The sequence below is a fragment of the Harmonia axyridis genome, chromosome 4, assembly GCF_914767665.1.
Source record: "Harmonia axyridis chromosome 4, icHarAxyr1.1, whole genome shotgun sequence".
Lineage (NCBI taxonomy): Eukaryota > Metazoa > Arthropoda > Insecta > Coleoptera > Coccinellidae > Harmonia > Harmonia axyridis.
Genome location: NC_059504.1, coordinates 593,290 through 619,115, shown reverse-complemented (window position 1 = coordinate 619,115; position 25,826 = coordinate 593,290). Strand labels below are relative to the sequence as shown.

Sequence of the window (25,826 nt, the reverse complement as noted above, 5' to 3'; positions counted from 1 at the left end):
GAATTTTATTTCTGTCTTATTATGATATGGCTCTTCCATTCACTAAGCTACACTATTTAAATTTATCAACCAGTTTTTTCTGTTTTCTTCACCAGTTTAGACACCACAGTAAAAATGATACATAAGAGTTATTTGATAAGAATTTTGCAAGCAGGTTGGTATCCAGTGTCCATCAGTAATGCAACAATTTTTGAAGAGCCTTTGGTGAAAAAGAATATGCATATTTTAATGATCTTTCATGGGCGACTCTTAAATGAATAGATATCTCTTCATTGGATTTCCTTGAAATGAGAGAGCATTTCACTATTTTTTTACGTTATATAATCTGAATTTCAATTTATGAAATCATGATTGTATGCGTCCCTTCGTAATAATCGTAATTTCGAAAATTCAGGATCTTTCGGATACAAAAATGATGAAAATAATTTAAACTGGTTATTTCTATGATGAACCATAGCAATTTTTAGTGATATTTTTGTAACCAGAAATAAAGCCGCGACTAGACGTTCATGGCCTACTTCGATGTCAATAATTCCTGAATGGACTGTAACAAATTATCCAGATTTTTATTAGATTAGAAACATCTGCTGCCTTCAAGGGCATAGAATGCTATATTCTATGCATTTTAGCTACGCTCCTTGTTCCGATCATAGAAATGAAATTGTTTCAAAATTGGGGTAATATTTCTGTGTAATTATCGAACTACATGGAATGACCTTTAGTCAGGGTTGCCAGATTGAATGGTTTTCTTTGAAAATTACGCTTTTTTTCCGGAGATCTACTCCAGAAATAGTAACAAGCTATTTGGCTCCAGGAAAAGCTATTTCACCTTCGGAAAACATCATTCTTCTATTCGAATGAGTAAAAAACGAAAATTTGAAATATGGAATAAATATTTTCTCCTAAAATTAAATGTTATTATTCGGATCGCGATTCTAATCGATCTTCTTGATACCTGCATAAACAAATGCACATCTCCGCGATATTTCACCTTCATCATCTGGTATTAATTTTTTTTTCTGTGGGAGCGCGATCATCTAAAAATAATTGGAATTCCAAATATTCCTGAATTCACCTCGGATATCTGGAAGGCGTTTACAAATTGAGGCAAGGCAAAAACTTTTATATATTCGTTGTCAACGGATAAATCATTCCGGCGCCAGAAATCGTGTCCGGTCGTTTATATATAGAAGCGGTGGACAAAAAAACTTGGAACTGCACAGAATTGGACGGAAATACGGCTTATTAGTTATATCACAACTATTGGTATTCGGAATTGACAATACATTCATTCATCGAAAGCGCGGTGAAGGACTCTTTTGGAAGAATGAGAGCATTTTCCTTTTCTGTAGTCTTTTGACAGTAGAGTAGCTACTTTCTGTGATTAGCCCTTCCAGCAGTCTTCTATGTTCTTGTTCTCTATGATCCCTATTCTTTGGTTTGAATACAGGCCAGTATTAAGTAACCAAGTCCCCGGTCTACCATAGTAAAACACATTTTTTTTGCAAAATTCGATTTTATTATTCAACATAATTGGCTTCGAGGGCGATACAGCGCTTATAGCGATCTTACAACTTTTCGATACCATTTTGTAGTACGATTTGTCTTTCGCTTCAAAATAGGCCTCAGTTTCGGCGATTACTTCTTCATTGGCGCTAAATTTCTTCCCTGCGAGCATTCTTTTGATGTCTGAGTATAGGAAAAAGTCGCTGGGGGCCAGATCTGGCGAATACGGTGGATGCAGAAGCAATTGGAAGACCAATTCATGCAATTTTGTCAATGTTTTCATTGATTTGTGACACGGCGCATTGTGTCGATGAAACAGCACCTTCATTTCTTCAAATAGGGCCGTTTTTTAACGATTTCATCCTTTAAACGATCCAAAAATGCTATATAATAATCGCTGTTAATGGTCTGGCCCTTTTGGAGGTAATCAATGAATGTTATACCTTGCGCATCCCAGAATATTGATGCCCTAACCTTGCCAGCTTTATGGTCAAAATTGATCTTTTAGTTCTGGAGTGTTCTCAAAAATTGAAAAAATATCCCATCTCAAATAACCAGCTCGCAAAATCTTATCGAACTCCATATGAATAAGTCTGAATCGATTCCACATCTTTTTTATTTAGGACGGTTGAAATGACCACACAAAATAGCATTTATTGTTTTTTCTTGGCTGGTTTCGCAGATGCTCCCGATAAAAAAATAACTAATTTTCACTACATTCACATTATAAGTCGCCTCTGAGTAAACAGGATCTAATGTTCATCGTTCTATTTCCAGAAAAATTATTTCGGACTTAGGTACATTTGTCTGAAAAGTTTCAAGGTTCGATTCAACATCCTTCTAATAATGATAACTGCTTAACATGTTTTTGAGACGCGTTTTATTATGCCAAGTTTCGTGGTTGGAAACAAACTGATGAACACGTGTGATAAACAATGAATTCACATTTTATCAAAGCCAAAATCGAGAACCTACACGTCCTAAATTCGTTCGTCCTTCGATTTTTTTCCCTTCAATCCAATTTTTTCGTAAAGGGGTTTCCAATAAGATGTTTCAATTTGATTAGGCCGCTATTTAGGCAGCTTTAACTTTTGAAGCAGCTATCTTTCGGCATTTCACAATTGAAAACTACGCCATTATTGAAAATGGAACTATACATGCTTCAACAACGCATTGAAATTGTTAAAATTCACTCCAAAAATTTTGCTGTCACAGTCCGTTAAACTAAAGCACTTTTGGTTCTTAGTGTGCCAATGCTCCACAATCGATTCAAGACTCGCCACTTTGTTGCTCGTTTTTGAGTTTTGAATTCATCAAAGAATGTCGATGCCTTCTGTTTTTGTATTTTAAATAACTATCCCGATTCTTAAATATAGTTATCGATCCCCACGAAAAACATTCTTCTGGTATTTCATTTGGCAACAAATCCATCAAATGACTGTTTAGTTCGAAAATATGTTGATCCTCCGCATAAACAACATTGACGTAAACGCATCATGAAACATCAGGATGTTGCTCGCTCCTGGACCAACTCCTTTTTGAGGAACTCGTCCAGAAATATCCCGGAAACGTTAAAAATAAACGTTTTGATATTTTCGAATTATTTTCGCGAACTGCGTTCTTGTTGACGCGACCTCGTGGAAAATCTGCAGGATCCTCGTGAGAGATTCCCATAGGGCGTTTTTCGTTTACGTATATACTATGTATATGATGATGAATGCGAATAAACAAGTTCATTCATTAAATCCAGCTCCAGATAATTTTAGAATGGGAAATGTTTCGAATGTGATTGTAAATAACATCAGCGCCCATGCCAAAATATGCATGTATCAATTGAAGCGTGGAGAAAGTTTAATTCTCCAGTTCTAATACGTGACGAAATTATGGCCTTTCATTAATTAGGTAATTAGGTAAATTAACAAATTTATTCAAATCAAGGAAAATATTAATTGGAACGTACAAAAAACGAACTCGAACGTTTAGAACAGATTCTAAACAATATTGGGCCAATTGAAAAGTCCTCTGTCAAAATTTGACAGCAGTCCGACCATTAGTTTGTGAGATATTGCGTTGTGAGTGTAGCTACTTTTGTTATTTGAAAAAAAATGGAAAAAAGGAATTTTGTGTGCTGATAAAATAATGCTCTTTGAAGGGAAAATATAGTGTTCAAGCAAAATCTTGGCTGGATGAAGAGTTTCCGAGGTCTGAACCAGGAAAATCAACCATTGTTGATTGGTATGCTAAGTTTAAACGTAGTGAAATGTGCACCGGAGACGTCGAACGCAGTGGACGCTCAAAAGAGGCTGTCAACGACGAAAAAATCAAAAAAGTTCACAAAATAATTTTGAGTGGCCATAAAGTGAAGTTGATCGAGATAGCAGACATTGTGAAGATATCATCTGAACGTGTACATTATATCATTCACGAATATTTGTACATGGGAAAGCTATATGCAAAATGAACAAATGCACAATCGATCAGAAGCAACAACGTGTTAATGATTCTGAGCAGTGTTTGAAGCCGTTTAAGTGCAATAAACCTGAATTTTAGAGTCGATATGTGACAATGGATGAAACATGCCTCCATCATTTCATTCCGGAGTCCAATCGAAAGTCAGCTGAGTGGACTGCCCACGATGAACCGAATCCAAAGCGAGGAAAAACACAACAGTCAGCTGGCAAGATTATGGCATCAGTATTCTGGGATGTGCAAGGTATAATATTCATTGATTACCTCCAAAAGGACCAGACCATCAACAGCGATTATTATATAGCGTTATTGAATCGTTTAAAGGATGAAATAGTTAAAAACGGCCCTATTTAAAGAAAAAAAGGTGCTGTTTCATCAAAACAATGCGCCGTGTCACAAATCAATGAAATCAATGGCAAAATTGCATAAATTGGGCTTCGAATTGCTTCTGCATCCACCGTATTCGCCAGATCTGGCCCCCAGCGACTTTTTCCTGTTCTCAGACCTCAAAAGAATGCTCGCTGGAAAGAAATTTAGCGCCAATGAAGAAGTAATCGCCAAAACTGAGGCCTATTTTGAAGCGAAAGACAAATCGTTGTACAAAAATGGTATCGAAAAGTTGGAAAATCGCTATAATCGCTGTATCGCCCTCGAAGGCAATAATGTTGAATAATAAAATCGAATTTTGCCAAAAAAATGTGTTTTACTATGGTAGACCGGGGACTCTTCAATTGGATTGTTAATTGTTTTCGAATGGTTACTTAATACTGGCCTGGATTCAAACCACAAGAATAGGGATCATAGAGAACAAGAACATAGAAGACTGCTGGAAGGGCTAATCACAGAAAGTAGCTACTCTACTGTCAAAAGACTAAAGAAAAGAAAAATTCTCTCAACCTTTCAAAGAAATTCTTCACCGTGCTTTCGATGAATGAATGTATTGTCGATTCCGAATACCAATAGTTATGCTATAATCGCTGTATCGCCCTCGAAGGCAACTATGTTGAATAATAAAATCGAATTTTGCCAAAAAAATGTGTTTTACTATAGTAGATCGGTGACTTTTCAATTGGTATATTACAGGGCTTTTCTAAGCCAAGCTACGCCTCTGCCTACAGGGGCGCATTTGACGCATGAACGAACGAGCGCTCACAAGCTCTCGAATCACTTCATAAAAACAAGGATTAAAACGCTGCCACTATAAAAATAACCGTTCGATATCGTACGATCCAGGAATTCCTTCAAAAAAAAAAAAAAATATATCCGCTATTCCCAGAACCCGATCGGAAGCAGGGAACCGTTCCCGCGAATGATTCACGCAACAGGAAGTCGAAACCCGCGTCCCGCAGGATCGAATCAGAAACCTGGCAGTGTCGAAAAACGGATTCATGGCCAAAAAAAATTTGTACCCCCGTGCGTCGCGTGGTGACGTACGCAAACACAGCGGCATCGCGACGTCAGGCGGGCGTCGTTTTCTGGACATTCCTCGACTTACTTAAGCATATAAATACTCCGCTGAGGATTTCGAAACACTTCGATTTTCGCTTTCAACCGGTGAAGAAAATTACGACAAAAAAAAAACATTCCAAAGTTGAGACGAATTCGAAATTTGTTTCCTGTATTTCTATTTTATTTGTTCGTCGTTTGTGACTTGCCTGTAATTTGTTGTATCTTTGTGGTTTGTGTCTTCGAGAGTTCATAATGTCTACGTGTGTGAATCGTGTTTTTGTGGTGAGTTATCACAATAATTTTCGTCTAATCAAAATTTAAGTTTAAAAAAAATTCGTGAATAATATGTCGCGCGTTAGAAACTTCATATTTCATTTCATTACTTACTGAAAATGAATATTTGACATTTGACATAATATAAAGGAAACATAGAAGTTTCAAGAAGTAGCAACATTACAATATGAAAAAGTAAACATAAGAAACTTCAGAAATTTACAGAAATTCTATACATTATCCCCACATATTAAGGATATTTCTTAGTAAACGGAAATACTTAAAAGGCGAATAGAGGGCACTGATTTACTTCTAGATATATACCAAATTTATTGGCTCTAACTGTCTTTGTTTCCGAAATACACAGGGAGTTTTTGAATTTCTCTCGTTTCTTACTGAATATTGCTTATAAATTATAACCAATTTTTGTTTTATAAAAACATAACTATTTAGTTGAAAATTTTAGCAATAGAACTGTCTTTGCAAAAGTGTAAAGCACTCGTTTCAGTTTAGTTTTTTGCGCTCTGTTCAAAATTTCGGTATACTGGGTGTCGTTTCAACGATACAATAATTGCGTAAATTTTGTTAACCCGGACGTCAATTTTCTTCTTAGTTATTGCGTATTTGATTTAAACTTCAAATAAGAAACATTTGTGCCAAATATGAAGAAAAAATACAGGGTAGTTCGTTTGTTATAACCCCAGGAAGAAATCAGTAAAATTCACAAAACCCCTTGTATCTCCGTAATAGTAAAAACCAATAAATGTATGATATTATTATCTAGAAGCACTTCGATGCTCTTTACGTGTCTTTGAAGTATATCGGTTTTCCAATTAAACACCCTGTATACAAAACTTTTTATTTGCTTCGAAAATTTCCATATTATCGGTAACTATTTGTAAGTTCAGGATATACATTTTCAAAAATGATTTTCGAAAGTTTTCTACTATGCAAAATATCCTTAAGACGCGTTTCGTTTGGCAACAGTTTGAACTAACCATTATCCTTCCAAAAATAGCTCCAACTCCTTGTAGATTGCGCTCAGCAAGCTGGTACTTACCCAGCAAAAATATTGTCTTAGTTTGTTCTTATTCGGTAAACTTTCAGGGTGTTGAAATCAAGGGTGTCAGTATACGGTAATAACATCTAATTAGTCATCTAGTTAAGTACTTAGCAAGCTAATCAATAGCATGACAACTTAAGCTGCTAGCTTAGTTTATAGCTGAATGTCTTGCATTACATTTTTCTGTTAAAAAAACATTCAGATAAAGAATGAAAAATAAAAAAAAAATAGGGGGCAAAGAAAATCAAAAAATGTAAATTAAAGTTTTATACCTATTTTTTTCGCGGAATATTTGATCCCCCACAAAAAAAATTAATTTTGTAGGTACTTATTATTTAAATCAGAAGTAAATATAAAAATTTTCACTCAAAAAAAATTGTGTTCCCTCAAATCATTTTCAGTAAGTGTAAAGCATAATGCCCTTCAATTTTGACCTTAACAAACAGTTCATGCATGCATCAGCACTTGCAGCATGAACCAACACTCATTACTTTCCCACAATAATTTAATTGTTGGCATGGTTTCCCTTTGTGAAGGAAGCTTGGCTACCTCAAAAATGTTGATTTATTTCCAAGATGCAATTTGTCAAACCCCCACATGAACTAATTTCATTTTATTCTGTATCCATGAAAGTTGGAAATGCACCTAAACCATCAAAACGAATAAATTATGTTATTATAATTGTCTATTATTAGGAATGCTATAATTTGGGTATGACTTCAATTGTAATATTTATATCTTGATAGTTTCGTTATTCAAATATGGAGATCCAACTATCAGTGCACCACAAATTTGAAATTTTGAACTTCAAATGGAATTTTGTGATCTGAAAATGTTACATAATTCGTGGAAAAAACTGGATTTGTAAAAGAAAGTTTTAGAATTTTGCTCCACAAACTAATTTCTGGAAAATAACTGAAGAGTTTATCGAACATCCCTCATATTGCCCTGATATGGCTCCAGCAGACTTTTTATCTCATCGAAATTCAAATTAACACTTCAAAGAACAATTTCCTTTCAATTCAAGATGTCAACGAATGTTTTTTATGTATATTCGTTAAAATTTCTGTTCGAAAAATTGGGACAACTTGTATTTTAAGGATTCTTTTCTAAAACCGGAAATTTTTGCATCGAATAATTCGATAATAATCCATACAGTTGTGCGATCGACCGTTCACCCTAAATATCATCCTATTATTAAAATTTGCGACATACTTTCTAAAAATTGCCACTTGCGATCCGCAGTTTTTTAATCTACCATCAACTCAGTAATGGACCATTAGGAATGTTCAGAAATAGAAAATAGAATCGTTTGGATACTCAAAGAAATGATACGTTCCAATTTCAAGTAAAAAGTATGCTGAGCTGGTATGAAAGGGTCAAAATTGGCCACCGAGATCTTGTGATTTGATACCTTTAGACTTTTTTCTTTGGGGCCACGTGAAAGATAAGATATATGACTTACTACTTAGTTTTCGTTCACTTACGTCCAAAAACTTATTTTCAAATGAGGTAATTTTAGCGTTTCGAAAACCACGATGAATTCTTAAGGAATACGGGTAAATAACCGAATGATCCAGAAGAGTTTGGAAAAATGCCATCTGTTTAACCAAACTTGCCCCAGGTGTCATTTCAGACTTTCTTGAACAGCCTTATTATAGAATGAACTGGTGCCCGTCAACTTTTGGCAATGACCCGAGGCGTCAGAATTTCAATGTTAAGCCATTTATTTTTAAAAAGTCGAATTGCGAATTTGGCCCCAGAATTCCTACAGTGTTGAAACGAAGCCAAATATTTCGCTATTCATCTTATAATATGCAGTTTCTTTTACGTCATCCTGAATATAGACTGCAAATTTTATAGTTTAATTTATTATTTCCTATCTCATGAAAAAATCTTCTGAATATTCCGAAATTAAAAACAAAATTTTCAAAAATTCATAACTCCGAAACCATTAGAACTAGGTCTTTTCATTTCTTTATTGCGAGTTGTCACTTTTCTGAGAAATCATTTTTGAAAGCTAATTTCTCGCTTTTCGTTCTTCAGATAGAATTCATCCATCTTTTTTAAAGCATAGGTATCACGACTTACGTTAATATTCATATTATGACATTTGGGTTATCTGCTTTGACGACGTTGATAAAAATTTGGGACTCCATGGAATGCTAATAGCGAACTTAGCATAAAAAACTAATTCTCAGAGAAAATAATGACCTAAGATCTAAACATTTCATATGACAATTAGGCTGTAAGAGCTACAGTTATCACTGATAATGTTATCTACGAAAATCATTCTCAAAACTAGTATCGTTAGATGAACAACACTAAGATTTCTAAAATTCTTCTGAAGGCTTCTAATTTTTTCGAAATTGAAACAAAATACGAAACGAATAATTTAGACTTTCTCGTTACATCCCAAAATTTTCGAAACTGAAAATTCGATACGATTTTCGATACGTCAATAATATAAACTCGTAAATATTAACAAATATAACATGGCACATACCTTCACGTTTTATTAAAGCTGAAACCTCACTACACGTATTCTACACACACATTTCGAAGTTTTCTTTTATATATCACTTTTATCTTCCACAATATTCGACGATAATCACGAAAACATTAAATTAATCAATAACGCAATATTTCTATGGTTTTTTACGAAAATGACAGTAGTCGGATTTCCTAATTCGAACTTGAAAGAAATGTGGAACGATTTGTTTATAACACTCTCAAATATGTTTGAATTTTTTTGCAGGACTCGCCACTTAGTTCCAAAGTGGCCCTTTTCAATGCCGTTGCGAACAAACACATGCAAAATCAAGCCATCAATCCTTTCTCGCAAAATAATGTTGTGGGGACTAAACCCAAGATATCCAAAGAAGACTACGGCAAGTAAGTTCATTCAAATTTACTTTTAGCGAAAGATTCGTACTCAATTATTTCTATGAAACCAGTTCGATTAGATTAGAACAAGAAACATGTTTCGTTGGATTCTATTTCGCAATTGTATTAGAGGAATTTTTGGGTTTGTAGAAATACCTGTCAAATTTATTCTATCGAACAGATCTAGCTTTTGAAATATTTAAATGTCCTCTTTTGAAACGAAATAATAAATTCATGATTCAAAAATAGCGATAATTCGACTTATAAGTTCGTATTTTTTCGTTTTGCAGGCCTCCAAAAGGATCTCTATCAGAATCCAGAGCTTGCAAAGCTACAATTGCCGTATGTAAGGAAATGTTGGAACTTTGTGAAGTTATAAACGACAATGGAGAGCGCCTCTTCGAGCCAGAAGAAAAACCAGACGATCCCAGAAAAGTTATCAGTTTTGGAGAATTGTTCACGGTGAGTTCATAATTTTTTTATTAGTTTACGTTTTGGAATGTGTCAAATAGAAAAAATTCGCAATATGACAATAGAGGGGTCTGCTTGTAATTTAGTAGAAAAAAATTGCTAAAACGCATTAATTCTACTAATTCTTGCGTCTGATCCTTAGTTTTTGAAGGCTAAAATGCATTGCTACACAACTATTTTCATTTTATTATTATAAATATTCTGTTAATTTCTGAATAGAGAGATTATCCTCTGCAATGTAGCAATTAGTGAATACCAATTTTTTTTCACAGATATACACAATGATCTCGGATAAAGTGGTAGGCCTGCTTTTGAGAGCAAGAAAGCACAAATTGGTAGATTTCGAAGGTGAGTGCTTATTCCAAAGGAGGGACGATCACATCCCGATCATCCTGTTGAAGACGATCGAGGAAATCAGGGATATTTTCAAGGAAAAGATAGACGCGGCCAAAAAGGTTATAAAGGAGAATGAGGAGCTGCAGGATCAGCTCTTTTGATGGACGAGAGAAGTAACAAAAAGTTTCCAAAAATACCATGAAGTATAATAACAAAATATTCAAAGAAAGAGTTCATATCACACGTGGATAGGAAAATATAGGAGGGGAGCATTCGTGAGAAGTGATTTTTTTTTTCATTAGCGATGCAATCTCATTTTTAAAATAATTGATTAATAATTAATTCACAGCCCAACAGTAGATTTGGTGAAAAATCGAAACCAAAACGTGAATTTAGTTCAGTCAGATCTAATTTTTGAGATGATATTTTTGTGAAAAATTTTTTTGGTATACCTCTGCCAAAAATTGAATGGAATAGGTCCGTTCACCCAAGGATTTTCTTTGAGTCTATTCAAACTATCTACATGAAATTATTGTAGAAAAATAAGTTGTTGATCCTGCTAGATCGAGAACAAGATCCATGAATTTTAAAGGTTGAAAAAATCAAATTTAAAAAAAATTATTTCTAAGAAAGTTGATGACATACATCCATGAAATTTAAAACATTTGTTGCTACAATGATGCTTAGTACACAGTTTTTTACTGCAAACTTCTAGTCACAATAGTTTTGCAGTAAATAATTTTTTAAATTTTATTCGTAGTTCGAAAGGAATAAAATATTTATTATTTATATCATTTTATAAATGAACACATTATTATTTATGCCCTTCAATTAATTATTTCAATCTCAAAAATTAGAGTAGCTGCAAAAAACTATAGAAATCGTTAAATATATCCTGTCAATTTTTTTTTTTTTAATTCACTGCACCAAGAAAGTAAATTGCTGGACTGTGTTATAATAGTACAAAGCTAAGAAAAATCGCCTGATATATTCACATTCAGAAACTTTTGCGCACAACATCTATCGAAAAAAATCTAGCCTGGAAATTTTGGGCGGTCACCCATCCAGATATTGACCCCGATCAACGCTGGCCTAGTAAAAGTATATTTCCAAAAGGGTGCAAATTTAACAAAAAAAGTTTATTTTCGTTTAAAAAATTTGTATCTACTACTCAATTTCCCATTTAATTTTGATTTGGTAAAATTGTAGCAACCCTTGATTCAAATTTGTGTGATACAGTTTTGGATAACGAATTTTCCAGTGAAAATGTATTAGACCTAATGTAAGAATTAAAATTATTTTATTTTGAACTTGATGTTTGAAACTAGTATATCGAATGATATCTTGTGATAAAATTGTTTTTCATATGAATTCCTGTTAGTTAATAAGTATTTGTAAATATGAAAGGATGTGATGATTTGTTGAGATAATATATAGGATTATAATGTTAATTTGTATCTTTGAAATACCTGAAACCCCTAATAGTAACTGATAAAATTTCAGTTTTTGAAAAAGAAAAAAAAAGGCGACCAGAGCCATATCAGGGCAATACAGTGGTTGAACTATAATAATTGTAGGGTCTTGGTGGCAGAAGTCCAGTGGTGTAGTCTGCGTAGTTCTCTAAATATCGCACTCGAAAATTAAAAAAAATAGCAAAACTTGAACTTTTACAAGAAAAGTTATAACTCTAAAACAATAGGTCACAAACCCCTCAAATAGAAACGTTTTTTATAGATTAGAAGTCTAACTATAACATATAAAAATTTAAAGTTCGTATCTTCTCTCACAGGAAAATGACCTGAGCCTCAAGAAAATGATCAAAATTTTTTCGAAAATTTCCTCCATTAGCAAAGGAAAATTTGAAAACCCTACGATATTCATTCATCGTATTTTCCATAGCGTGGAAGGTAGTGAAAAAAAAAAGAAATGAATAATTTGTAAAATTATATTTCAACCATAATTCGCAATTTTTACATAAATCATTAACAATAAACAAATATAAAAAAAGCAATAGCACCAAAGTTCATCAGAACTTCTCAAGCAATGAAGGCGTTCTCCTTCGTCAGTCATAAAATATACAAACTATATAAGTATCAAATTTTTATACCTATATATACATAGACTCAAATTATAATAAAATTTACAACATACAAACTTATATTAAGAACTGGAATAAATTTTTTCAACTAACCTAAAGTTCAACAATAAATCAAGTTAATTTAAAAGGAAAAGCTAGCAGTTGAAAAAAAAAGGCGAAATGCGATAATCTAGAGAAAAATTTAAAAATACCTGATATAATACAAGATCAATGATCATCGAATAAATAAACATAACTGTTTTCTTATGAAGCGACTCTGGTTCTGCTAAAATATTTGTGAATATCGTACAATTTATTGAATATATACGACTTCAATAGCTTATTATATTATGCAGACAGCTGAAAATATAACTATCAGTGTTTCCTAATATAAGTCCACTTTCAATAAAATACTCAAAATATAAAATCTTTACTCATATAAAAATTACTCTTCACTCTTATATTCATATATTAATATATTCGATAAAATATTTTTATCGAAAAAATTGTTTACCCAACATGTTAAGCCAGTACTTAAAATTGTGAAGAAATACTAAAATATTTTAAAAGTTGCATAAATAAAAAACTGAAAAAATGAACTACTACGAGATGAAACTCTAATTTTAAAACCAGCTAAAACCAAAAAATTGTTTATAAAAGGTGAATAAATAAGAATATAAAATAATGTGACTAGCGAAAATTAAAAATTAAATTATTTAAAAAATACTAATTGCTCGAATAGAACAACACCTGAACGCACATAGAAACATAAGAGAATGTTTAATTTTGTCAACGATATTAGCTCTATTAGCTTTGTTTAAATTTGTATTAAATATTATTTGGACGATTTAATTTTTTTTTTTTTTCAAAATATGTGTCTTTGAAGGAAACAGCCAATATCAATCATTCATACGAATTTTTACCAATAATTGTGCATAATAATATAAACTATTCGGATTTCATATTGTATGTTGAACATTAAATCCACATAAACTCTTTTTTAAACTTCAATTATCACCTAATAAAGTATCTAAATACAACAGTTCAACTTCTTAACATGAAAACCTCGAGAAGTGCAGACATTTAGTTAAGATTAATTCTATAGACTCCGGTGAAGCTCCTGGATCGGACAGATCAAATCATATAGGAAACGTAATTTTTTTTTTTCATACAAACAACTATTCTACGTTCACATAGAAACATCACTTTTCATTATTTTTTTTTCAATATAGCTGCTAGCACATCAAGAAGGTACACGAAGTGAGTATGGAATACCGACAAGTCTGATTTTGGTGTCACGTTGCCTTCCTGGGAGGCGGTGGTGGAGCAGGCAGGATCAACGAGCCTAAGGCTGACCCGTTGCCTGGTCCTGAATGCTTTCGATCACAGACAGGAATGTTTTCGTAGACAGACGGTTTGATCAGATCATCTGGCGGTCTGAAAATCAATTGTATATTATTTGTTGTATTGCACTGAAGACGTACTAACAAATCCGAAATCGTGGGCTCTAATTGTGAATGATTCTGGTGTTCTTTGGTGTTAGTCAGGCCTACTTCTGATGAGTCTGTTATTGGACAGGGTTTTGGTAGTGAGTCATTCGGAGATGCATGTTGATGTCAACAAGTCTGCTTAGACACTGCTTAAGACAGTATAGTTTGTGCTTTTGCAACAAAGTTTCTTAACGTGAGTCTTGATAAAAGGAAGACTGCATAAATTGTAAGGAAAAAGCGTTATACCCTCTTCTAGGCGAATTTCCGTTTCTTTCTTTCTGTGTTTTTAAGAAAATATTCGAACAGTAGACACTGAGCTCCAATTTTCTTTAGATACGTTTATAAAATAATCCCGATTCATTTATTGTGTGCCATTTTAGCAAGCGATCATGTTTATTTGGAAATATAGGCTGTTCCAATTCCCGAATTTACTTTTAAAGTCTTGAATCGATTATGCAGCATTTTCACGTGGTCCCAAAGAAAAAAGTCTAAAGGTGTTAAAACACAAGATTTCGGTGGCCAATTGTGATCAACTCTTCGAGAAATAACACAGGTAACTTTTCTTGCAAAATTACGATACTTTCTTTGCTTGTGTCACGTAGCACCGTCTTGTTGGAAATAGACGTCGTCCACATCGATATCTACCAATTCCGGCTATAAAAAAAATAAAATAATAGCTCGATAGCGTTATCCATTTACCGTAACTGTTGAGCCACCTTTATTTTCTAATAATTAAGGTTCAATCATACCACCAGCTCAAAAAACGCACCATATAGTGAAACGTTGAAGATGGATAGTCTTTTCAACAATTATTCTTGGATTTCCGAGCCCCAAATACAACAATCCTGCTTATTAACATAGACTCCGAGGTGAAACCGTTCTATGTTGACCTAGTTTTCACTTGTCAAATGTCATCAAATGTCAAAATATGACAGCTGCCTCGATGGAGCGAAAGGCCCTGCACCGTAGTCATACCTTAACCTCCTAAAAGAAAAATTAACAATACGCAACTTACCTAGGAAGGCAGAAGTCTGACACCACCCTTGGACCTTTCTTCACCTCGTTCCTCATGATAACAGCAGCAGTAGGCGTGGAAGGAACACTGGTGATGGACGATAGTGAGGTTATACTTCCGATACCACTGCTTCCCGATGACAAGTGATTGCTATGGCAACTGTATCGAATGTTTGTGTACTCCCTGCCCATTTGGAGAGATTTCTGCAAGAAAACGATACGAAATTAAATTGTGACATTCATTTTATCAAATATCTTGATTTTATGATGAATTTCTTCAAACTTACTTGTTCAGCCTTTCTTCGTTCAGTTATTGTTTCTATGTGGTGTTGCACGGCAAGGTACACAAATTTATACTGGGCTTCTGTTTGTACCATACCAGATCTTTGGGATCTGACCATCTGGACCGTCCTTTGTATGTCAATCTCACAATCAAGACCTACCGAAAAAACATTATTGAAAAAATTGTTCTACCGCTGATAGGTCAGTATAACAGTACTCACCATATTTTTTGAGTTGATCCAGGATCATATCGATTACTATGAATGTTCCGGTTCTTCCAATGCCTGCCGAACAGTGCACCAATATGGCGCCTGGCGGTTGATTTGGTGGGAGTTCCAGTTGTAGGTTTTCTTGCTGCCTGTTGACTTCGTGTAAGAAGTTCAAAACGCAGCCAGGATCCGAAGGGACTCCATGATCTGGCCAAGCCTGCAAAAACGCAACAAAAAAAAATTATACACTTCAATAACACAAAATATAAATAGACTTAAACTAACTAACAAGATTAAAATCATAGTTAAAAGAATAACATTAAAAGGCTTCATCAGAACAACTCCCAAATCGATAAAAGAAAAGAGAGAGTAAAATTACAGCGAATACAAAGTTAAAAGAATAGTACTAAATGTTACAAAGAAAAACTGAACAATTTTATTTACCTGGAAATGGTAATGATACACTTTTCTTTCGCAACCGCTTCCCTCCATACTGACTAAGAACTCTCTAAGGGTATAATGAAGAGTGGAAGACTCTGTGATGTTTTTCACTATAGTCTTTCCATAAATTTTTGTATCACCCTTGTCTGGCCAGTATTTTGCGCATTTATTCTTGCCCCTCTCTGTTTCTTTGGTAGTCATCACGATCACACGGCAATTTTCTTGCCACACCATGTGCCAAAAGTCCCCAACAGTACTTGGCAAACAACCTAGTCAAAAAAAATAAAAAATCTGAAATCAATCTTGAAGGTGTAAAAAAAAAATAAATCTTTATGAAATTTTTCTGTACTTACCCTGAGTGGCTATGTAAGTTTTTCCGCTAGGATCGCTCCCCATATCTCCTATCGAGTCATCGTTTTTCCATCTGATATAGTTGGCGTTGATATAGTCTGAGCCCACAACATTTGGGTCAACATCTTTCAACTTCACCCTAGTATTGTCGAACGGTAAAATGTTCTTGTATCTGTTCTTATTTCTATTTTCTGGTCTGGTACCTTCATCTCTGGAGTAGAGCAGCTTGGACTCTTGCTGCTGGAGGGATTCGAACTCTTCCCAGAAACCGGCCTTGTACAGGCCACTGGGACCGTTTTCACTCTGAAAAAGAGGTAAATTTAGTCAAGTAGAGAAACATAACCCTACTTCCAACAAAATGACAAGTGACGGTTGAATAATAGGACCTTATAGTGCCTACTAAACGATTTCGACAATCCCTGTTAAAGGTTCTCTAAATGACCAATTCTTCTCGACATAATAGTGCTGTTTACATTTTTAAAATGGTCAAGTATAACCTAACTTCCAACTGATTGACAGATGACGGTTGAGGTTAGACAACCATAGTGCCAACCAAAAGATTTCGACAATCCCTGTCAAAGGGTTTTCCGGATGATGTATAAAATCTTTACAATATGAAAGATGAGGAATATAAAAGGAACCAACCTGTAGCTGTTTGACTCGAGAGTGGATGCCAGATGCGTTTATTCTTGTTGCGTTGAAGGGTTGCTTCAAATGGACCACAGTTCCTGTCGTCTCCACCATAGGGTTCTTTTTGTAATGCTCGATTAGGTCTGCTAAGCTGTTGAATTTTTCTCCACCGCCCACATCGTATGTGTTGTCTGGGGTGCATCTGATCATGACGTGGGTTACCTAAAAGTGGGATAACTTCTTTTAAGGTGTCTGATGAAATTGATAGTGAAGGTTGGTATGAAGTTTCTTTTATTTTTCATGTAGAAATCGATAAAGCGAAAAAAATAATTTCTTTACCTTATCGTCTGTCCTTACGGACAAAACGAAGTCTCCCAACTTGGACTGGCTTTCCCTAACTAAAAAACTACCATTTTTCCCCCTCTCCAAGAGTAGACGTTCTGCTTCTTTTCCAGATAAATGACCATGGAACCATCTGAAAAAAAAGCCATCATTAATATTCTAATACTTCAAATATCGGTTCATTTTTCAAATAACTTATTTTCAATTATAATTTATTTGTTTCAGGTCGTTTAGCTCCAATCTAATACGAATTCTTCTGCTTCGTTTTGCTGTGCAAATATCAATTTGTGGTGGATAAAACCATTTATGGTTATCCATGGTCTCGTTGTTATTATACTTGACCTCTTTCCTTAGAGTTGATCGTATTCTAATGAATAAAAAAAATGTTCGTTCATTTCCTGAAGAACCTTGATGACCAGGTTCAAGACCATCCAAGTCGAATTCGACTAAACTTCTTTATTATTCAAGTGGTACTGTGACCTTTAACTCGCCAGTAGCCAGTTCTAACAAGCCATAAAATTGTCGTCAACTGACTCGATATAAATACAGAAATCCACGAATAATTCAGAACATACGCGATTGTGAAGTTTTACGTAATATTATTATTACTTACTACTAAATAGGAATTTCAAATATCCAGTGAACCTGTTCAGAGTTGCAATTGTCGAGCTAAAAGAAATACTACGCGACTTAATATCTCAAGTCACAAATAACTTTTTTCTCTTGTTACTGTAGGGATTCACAGCTTGGCCTTATATTCAAGCTACTTGACTCAAGCTCAAGCCAAGTAGCTTGAGTCTAATTGAAAGAATTGTGCCTCCAACTGCTTGACCGGCCAGCTTATTCTCCAGATCTGGCTCCCAGCGATTTCTGGCTTTTTGCAGGCCTCAAAAGAATACCCCAGGGAAAGAAATCTGGCTCTAATGAAAAAGAGATTGCCGAAATGGAAGCCTATTTTGAAAGCAAAGACGAAAATCTGTACGAAAAAAGTATTGAAAAGTTAGATGAACGTTGAAGGTGACTTTGTTGACAAATAAGGTCGAATTTTTAAGAAAAATTGAAATTTTATTGGTTATATCTAGGACTTATTGAGTGAAGTGTTAGTTATACAGGGTGTTCGTGAATGAATATCGAATAATCCAATTCTGTATAACGTTTATCTTATTTTTACTTCTGCCTGTGTTTAGATGCAAGACTGAATAATTTTTATTAGTTATTTTTACATTCTGCCATACCAGATGAAATTTTCAAGGTCAGGTTCTCGTCTTACATAACGATAAATTAAGTCGTAACATTTCTCATTCGCGAAATGTTTTTTTTTCAAACATCCTGTATAAAAAGATAACCTTCTCGAATTCGGATGGAGTTGGATTGAGGTGCACGTTTTAAATGTTTTATAGCAACAGAAAACCCGCATGTGGAACAAGGAAGTTAAGTCAGCTTCCTGATGCTATTCGAGTCAATGTTGAACCCATAGGCGTGCTATAAAATATTTACATACGGTACGTTCGTTCATTGTTATGATGCAAATTTCTCATCCTGAAACACGTCGATTTTTTATTTTAATAAACCGTATTTTAAAATAATAATCTAATATACAGGGTGAATTACTTTCGAATAATGACGTCACCGTCATTTTTTTTAAATGGAACACCTCCATTTTGTCTCAATTTTCCGATAACTCTAGCTGAGTTGATTCCAAAAATGTATCACATGTTGATTCCAATTGGTACAGGGTGGACAAAAATACAATAGTTTGATGTGTGGTCATAAAGTAACGCGTAACATTATTTATTAGTTAATTTAACAATATTATCAAAAATACTTAATGTCTAGCAGCAATTGGTTTGAATGTAACACCCTGTAGTTTGTTACATTTTTAGATTAATAAAAATGTATAAAAATAAAAAATAATTTCTTTCATATTCTGTCTGCTAGACCACAAGTAGCAAACATGTTTGGAAACAGCTCTTTTTTATTGATCTAAAAATGTAACAAACTACAGGGTGTTTCATTCAAACCAATTGCCGCTAGACAATAAGAATTTTTGATAATATTGTCAATTTAACTAATAAAGAATGTTACGCGTTACTTTATGAGCACACACAAAACTATTGTATTTTTGTCGACCCTGTACCAATTGGAATCAACATGTGATACATTTTTGGAATCAGCTCAGCTAGAGTAATCGGAAAATTGAGACAAAATGGGGGTGTTCTATTTGAAAAAAATGATGGTGACGTCATTACTCGAAAGTAATTCACCCTATATATTAGATTATTATTTTGAAATAAAAATCGACGTGTTTCAGGATTATTTTTTAAATGGTCTGTTCAGCAAAAAATAAATTTGTTCCATACTTTACGGACACAGTGTATATAGACTTATCAACTGCAGAAAGTATTTTTCATAGTGTAACAAAAAATGTTTAATCATTTATGTGTTATCATTTCAAGCCTTCACCTCTCGAAATTATAAGAAAAAATCTGATCACTTCTATCTGTGAAATAGATTTTTGACATTTTGAGGCATTTGAACTACCGCACCATCAGAATGTGCCCATTTTGAGCTATTTCACTCTAACGTTACGACAAAACCTGCTAGCGCTTAGTCTATCATTATTTCGCTCTCTTCGAAACCAACGCAAAAATTTCAGACCGTCTGTCTCTTCAGCGTCCATAAAATCGAAACAATGAGATCATCCTGCAAATTTCGAAAGTATCAACATCGCATTTAGAATGTGTTCTGAATTAATTATATGGAAACGACGTGAGTTAATTGAGTGCGCTTCAGGAAAAAAAAACAAAGGGAAAAATCAGTCATCGCTAATTAAGATTGACTAATAAATTCGAGGCTATTGTATATATTTTCGTTCTCTCCAAGATGAAATTATTTCAAATTCGTCCGACTTTTACTTTTCATCTGATAGTAATGCAATTCTTTATTATCATTAGGAGCGTATTTTTTTTTCGGGTTAATTAACGATATGCTGCTTCCCATGCACAGTGGGAAACTTTCGTTCTGATTTTTGGAATTGCTAATGGGAAATGAAAGAACAATATGGATCAAGTTGTGGCCAAAACATGTATTTTTTAGAATAACAGTGAAGAGAATTTTAATTGCAATGCAAAATTTCCAGCTAGAAGATCTCAAGGGTTTTTCAATAAGAGGTTTCATTTTGAGTAGTTCGCTATCTAGATAGCTGTCACTTTTGAAGCTGTCATCTTTCGACATTTGATGAGTAAAAACTTCGTCTTTATTACAAATGAGTTCATTACAGTACTGTTTTTAGTACTGTAATGAACTCATTACTATACTGAAATAGAGAATAATTATTTATAATACAAGTGCAGAAGGCATTGATATTCTTCCACGAGTTCAAAATTCAAAAGCGAGCCACGAAGTGGCGAGTTTTTGAATGAACGAGTGGTAGAATGAGCCTTCTGAACGAGTATTATACATTATTTTCTCTAATTAATTGCATTTCTGTTGAAATTAATGAAATATTTCCATAAATATAATTTAGTGATTTTTGCATTGAAAAATGTTGGTTGACAGAACTGATTTCTTTAAGGCAAATTGATGAATTGACAGATAAAGCCGTGGCGGAAAGTTCGGAGTACCAATAATAAAATATAACCATGAAAACTGTGCGTTTCTGATATATTCTCGCACGATTTTGTTCTACAAGATGTGGAAGAATGAACGGAATAACCACAGAATTAGAGAAATACGTTTTTCTTAACCGACTCCAAACATTCATTATTCCAAATGATAAACAAAAAAAAATATCTAACCAACGAATTCCACACAAGTGGCCACTCAAAACTGAAAGCTTGTGTCATCCAAGTATTTGAATTATGCCGAACGTTTTCTCGAGTGCGTTCGAGATGCCGCGATGCTAGACTGTTTCCAGACACCCACCCATCAGATGCTTTACGAGCACGACACAGCTTTCCCATGATGTGGTATCGCGTCTTGTCCCGAGATAAAATATCTCAAATTGGACATAATAATGATACCCTTACACATACCTTCGATTCTAATTGCCCACAAGTCCACATTCGTGCGTGAGTATTTCAAACGAGTTGAAAAAAAAAAAAAAGTCGCGTGACTCGAGTACTTACCAGAGATGAGAATACTGGGTTGGATAAAAAGTAGTGATTATTGTATTTTTCGGATTGTTATTTCCGATAATAATCGTTCTAGGAAAACACATTCTAAGCTAGGACCTCTGTAATTTTCAGTTTTTGAATGAGTTTATGTATTAGGCTAATTGAAAAGTCCCCGGTCTGATGCACAGATGGCGGTGCTAGTATTAAATCCATATGATTTTTAGTTAGCACCAACCTTCAAACGATACGTGTCAAAATTTGACAGCAGTCCTACCATTAGTTTGTGAGATATTGCGTTGTGAGTGTAGCTACTTTCGTTATTTGAAAAAAGATGGAAAAAAAAGAATTGCATGTGCTAATAAAATGTCGCTTTTTGAAGAGAAAAAATTAAGTTGAGGCAAAATCTTAGCTTGATGACGTGTTTCCGGGGTCTGCACCAGGAAAATCAACCACCATTGATTGGTATGCTGAGTTTAAACATGGTGAAATGAGCACCGAAACGCGAGCGAACTCAGTGAACGCCCAAAAGAGGCTGCCAACGACGAAAAAATGAAAAAAGTTCACAAAATAATTTTGAATGACCGTAAAGTGAAAATGATCGAGATGGCAGACATTGTGAAGATATCATCTGAACGTGTACCTGTACATGAAATCATTCACGAATATTTGTACATGAGAAAGCTGTGTGCAAAATGGGTGCAAAATTTCATGAATTGGGCTTCGAATTGCTTCTGCATCCACCTTATTCGCCAGATCTGGCCCCCAGCGAATTTTTCCTGTTCTCAGACCTCAAAAGAATGCTCGCCGGAAAGAAATTTAGCGCCAATGAAAGAGTAATCGCCGAAACTGAGGACTATTTTGAAGCGAAAAACAAATCGTACAACAAAAATGGTATCGAAAAGCTGGAAGATCGCTATAATCGCTGTATCGCCCTCGAAGGCAACGATGTTGAATAATAAAATCAAATTTTGTCCAAAAAAAAAAATGTGTTTTACTATGGTACACCGGGAAATTTTTAATTGGCCTGTTATTTATTATTTATTTTTTTTTATTTTCAAAACAAAATTCGATTTTCTGCCAATAGGTACAATATTTGACATATAAATACCTGCGTAAGACGAGGAGGTATAAAGAAAAAAATTAACATTAATCGATGTGTGAATCAGCTAGGTGAATCCAAGTGCGAAGTCGATAATAGATAACAATTCCAAATCAAATTAATTGAACCAACCGACCTACGCGATCTCTTATGCTGAGGTCACTTCTATACAACGATTTGTTTAATGACTAAGCATAGGAGACATTGAATTGTTTTGTGGCCATAATTTGTCAAAGAAACTCCTCAACTCAATCCAACACCTTTTTCACATTGGTATCAGTTGAGATTTTTTTTTCTCGCGATAGTACTAATATCATCATTTTTTTTTGTACAACATTTGTTATCTCATCAAAGATATCGATAGTTCGGTTGAATCTACTTGATTCACATGTACCTGCTTCAAATAGATAAAGTCTGTTTGCTCAACAATCGGAAATAGTGGTATTTGATTTGCGAAAAAATAATCTCTAGATTCTCGCCTGATGAGTCAACTTGTTTTCTCAATTTTATTTCTTGCATGTATTATATTTTAGGATGTCACTGTATTTTACACAAGGGAATGTTGATTTGGTAGCAGCAAGTGTAGTAAAAGAAAATTCAAATTTATGGGTTCCACATTGTTCTCAATGCTTAACTCTTTCCCAAACAACTTCATGGAGAATTTTGAGAAAGAATTTGGGTTTACATTCAACTGGTTCAAGAACTGAAACAATCAGATCACCATTAAAATCATTTTACTCTTGAACAACTCGAAAATTCTTTCGAAAAATGTTATTCAGTGATGAAGCTGGGCCCATAACCTGTTCGCCTTAGTATTCCTGCTGATAAATCAAACAACAGCTAAATTTATATGAAAATATTATGAAAAATAGGGTTGAAAGATGCAGTACGTAGTGAAAAGTCGGGATCATAATTTGAATAATGTTATTTTCCATACATAATTACTCAACTTTTTTTTTATTCTTTATATTCTATCGTTGCTATTGGAAAACCCTATACAGACGAATTTTCTCAACGATATTTTATATTTGAACGATTCCCACGTCACTTTCAACATCAGATCCGGCTGCAGTATAACAGACAGATCTTATGAATAATTGATGGTAGAATTGTTAGAATTTCGAATATTCTTGCTACCTTACTCGTTCCACGATAATACTTGCTGCATTCGATAAATGCAATAAATTCTCTTCAAGGATGATTATAGATCAATGGAAGCTTCTAGATTGCGGACGTATCATTAATTAATATACTACAATGTTGAAAGAAACACAAAATATTTAATCAGTTTTCCAATAGAGATGATACAGTATAAAACTGAAGAAAAAAAATTTATTTAAAATACTCAATAATATAATTTTGTTTAGGTGAGTTTATAGAGGGTGTTTTTTTTATAGCTGTAGAACTTTAAATTGCAATAAAACAACGATGGGTTATTCGATTGACATGAATTTTATTTATCCGCAAGATAATCTGTTGGCATTACATTTTAAATATGATTTCTGGCATATGACCGCCAAGGCTAGCTCGGATGTAGTCCAATCTGGACGTCCAATTTTCGATGACTTTTTTCAACATTTGTGGCCGTATATCGGCAATAACACGGCGAATGTTATCTTCCAAATGGTCAAGGGTTTATGGCTTATCCGCATAGACCAATGACTTTACATAGCCCCACAGAAAGTAGTCTAGCGGTGTTAAATCACAAGATCTTGGAGGCCAATTCACAGGTCCAAAACGTGAAATTAGGCGGTCACCAAACGTGTCTTTTAATAAATCGATTGTGGAACGAGCTGTGTGACATGTTGCGCCGTCTTGTTGGAACCACAGCTCCTGGACATCATGGTTGTTCAATTCAGGAATGAAAAAGTTAGTAATCATGGCTCTATACCGATCACCATTGACTGTAACGTTCTGGCCATCATCGTTTTCGAAGAAGTACGGACCAATGATTCCACCAGCCCCTAAAGCGCACCCAACAGTCAGTTTTTCTGGATGTAATGGTGTTTCGACATACACTTGAGGATGAGCTTCACTCCAAATGCGGCAGTTTTGTTTGTTGACGTAGCCATTCAACCAGAAGTGCGCTTCATCGCTAAACAAAATAAAATGGACGTAGTGCGCGATACGTATTCCGCACAGAACCATTATTTTCGAAATAAAATTGCACTATTTGCAAGCGTTGTTCAGGCGTGAGTCTATTCATGATGAATTGCTAAACCAAACTGAGAATAAATCACTTGACAGCTGTTAAATCGGTCGCCATATTGAACAGTAATGCTAACTTAATGTTATATACCTCGAAAAAAAACACCCTATAGGAGTTTGGGACAATGATCTTTCTACCTGAAATACTCGCATACTTTCCTTCCAGTAGCAAACTCAAAATCGCAGAAGAAATTATCAATTAAATGGAATACCACCAAGTACATTTGAAAAAAATTGTTTTCAATTTGGGTGGTTTCTGTTACTTTCCAGTTTCTCTTCACGCATTCCTGAAATTTTGAAAGCCAGGTGAGCGGATCTGGACCCGGTTTCCTTTGGTCCTTTGCGAACGAGCGCAGCATCTTTTTATTTCCACGTCAGGCCATTTCCGCTCCGAAAGAATTCATCTCGCACCTGCTTTTCTGGAATGCGCCTTCCGAAGGCCCAATCCTATAAAATAAAACCGTCAAGGCCTACCTGGTGCCGCTGCCACGTCCTTGCCCCTGGCGCTGCCAAAGGACGTTCGCCAATCGATTGATTTCAGTTCATTATTTTTCAATGATGGTCCTTCGGAATCTTACCGAAAAAAAAATTCTTCAGCAATTTTGAAGATGAGGTTGTTTGCTACTGAAAAACTAACTAGAAAACTAATCATAATTTTGAGCTGAAAATTTGCATATTGGGGTTTGAGACAATGATCTTTCTCCCTAAAATATTTTCAGATCTCTACAACTTCCGGATTTACCGGAAACAGACTACTTCTTCCTTATATCAAATGGCACACCCAGTATATTATTGCATCATTAGATAGCTTTTTTGACGAAGATTTTGGCAATATGCCATAGGTACTTTGGGTAAAATCTCAACGATCCATGAGTTAATGGATTCTTATGGAAGAAATTGGTGACGATGAGAACTTTTTGATTTTTCAGCAGAAAAAGCTTTTTTTCGAAAAAAAATTGAGGTGAAGTGAGGTAGGATGCTAATAAACATCCAATTTCGAGATCAATACAAAATGGAATTCATATATTTACAAATTGGATTCCGAAACATTTTTATTCGAAACGGAAAGATAAAAGATCCATCGAAACCGACGATCCAATAGCAGTTAAGCATAT

General features: G+C 34.5%; 2 protein-coding genes across 4 annotated transcripts in view; one reads left to right on the top strand and one right to left on the bottom strand.

The window, feature by feature from the left end:
- The window catches only part of LOC123678007 (tyrosine-protein phosphatase non-receptor type 11-like), a 44,980-nt gene that overhangs the window by 3,575 nt on the left and 15,579 nt on the right, over positions 1-25,826 (bottom strand). For both annotated transcript variants that reach the window (XM_045614766.1, XM_045614768.1), the window contains 7 exons: positions 17,287-17,422; positions 16,963-17,169; positions 16,320-16,620; positions 15,970-16,235; positions 15,538-15,742; positions 15,322-15,473; positions 15,036-15,238 (listed from right to left, as the gene is read on the bottom strand). In XM_045614766.1, the coding sequence (XP_045470722.1) occupies positions 15,036-15,238; positions 15,322-15,473; positions 15,538-15,742; positions 15,970-16,235; positions 16,320-16,620; positions 16,963-17,169; positions 17,287-17,422 (1,470 nt within the window). The remainder of the gene's footprint in view (positions 1-15,035; positions 15,239-15,321; positions 15,474-15,537; positions 15,743-15,969; positions 16,236-16,319; positions 16,621-16,962; positions 17,170-17,286; positions 17,423-25,826) is intronic.
- On the top strand, positions 5,500-11,904 carry LOC123678009 (actin-binding Rho-activating protein-like). 2 transcript variants are annotated; one of them, XM_045614770.1, is made up of 4 exons: positions 5,500-5,706; positions 9,519-9,655; positions 9,937-10,108; positions 10,390-11,904. In XM_045614770.1, exons 1-4 carry the CDS (start codon positions 5,677-5,679, stop codon positions 10,612-10,614), a joined length of 564 nt encoding a protein of 187 aa, XP_045470726.1. In that variant the 5' UTR covers positions 5,500-5,676; the 3' UTR covers positions 10,615-11,904. The 2 variants fall into 2 exon arrangements, with proteins under 2 accessions (XP_045470726.1, XP_045470727.1); XM_045614771.1 differs by lacking the exon at positions 5,500-5,706 and adding an exon at positions 6,744-6,833.

Coding starts and splice junctions, on each gene's coding strand:
- LOC123678009 (XM_045614770.1), top strand. CDS start 5,677: ATGTCTACGTGTGTGAATCGTGTTTTTGTG. Junction 5,707..9,518: donor GTGTGAATCGTGTTTTTGTG/GTGAGTTATCAC, acceptor ATTTTTTTGCAG/GACTCGCCACTTAGTTCCAA. Junction 10,109..10,389: donor GTTTTGGAGAATTGTTCACG/GTGAGTTCATAA, acceptor TTTTTTTCACAG/ATATACACAATGATCTCGGA.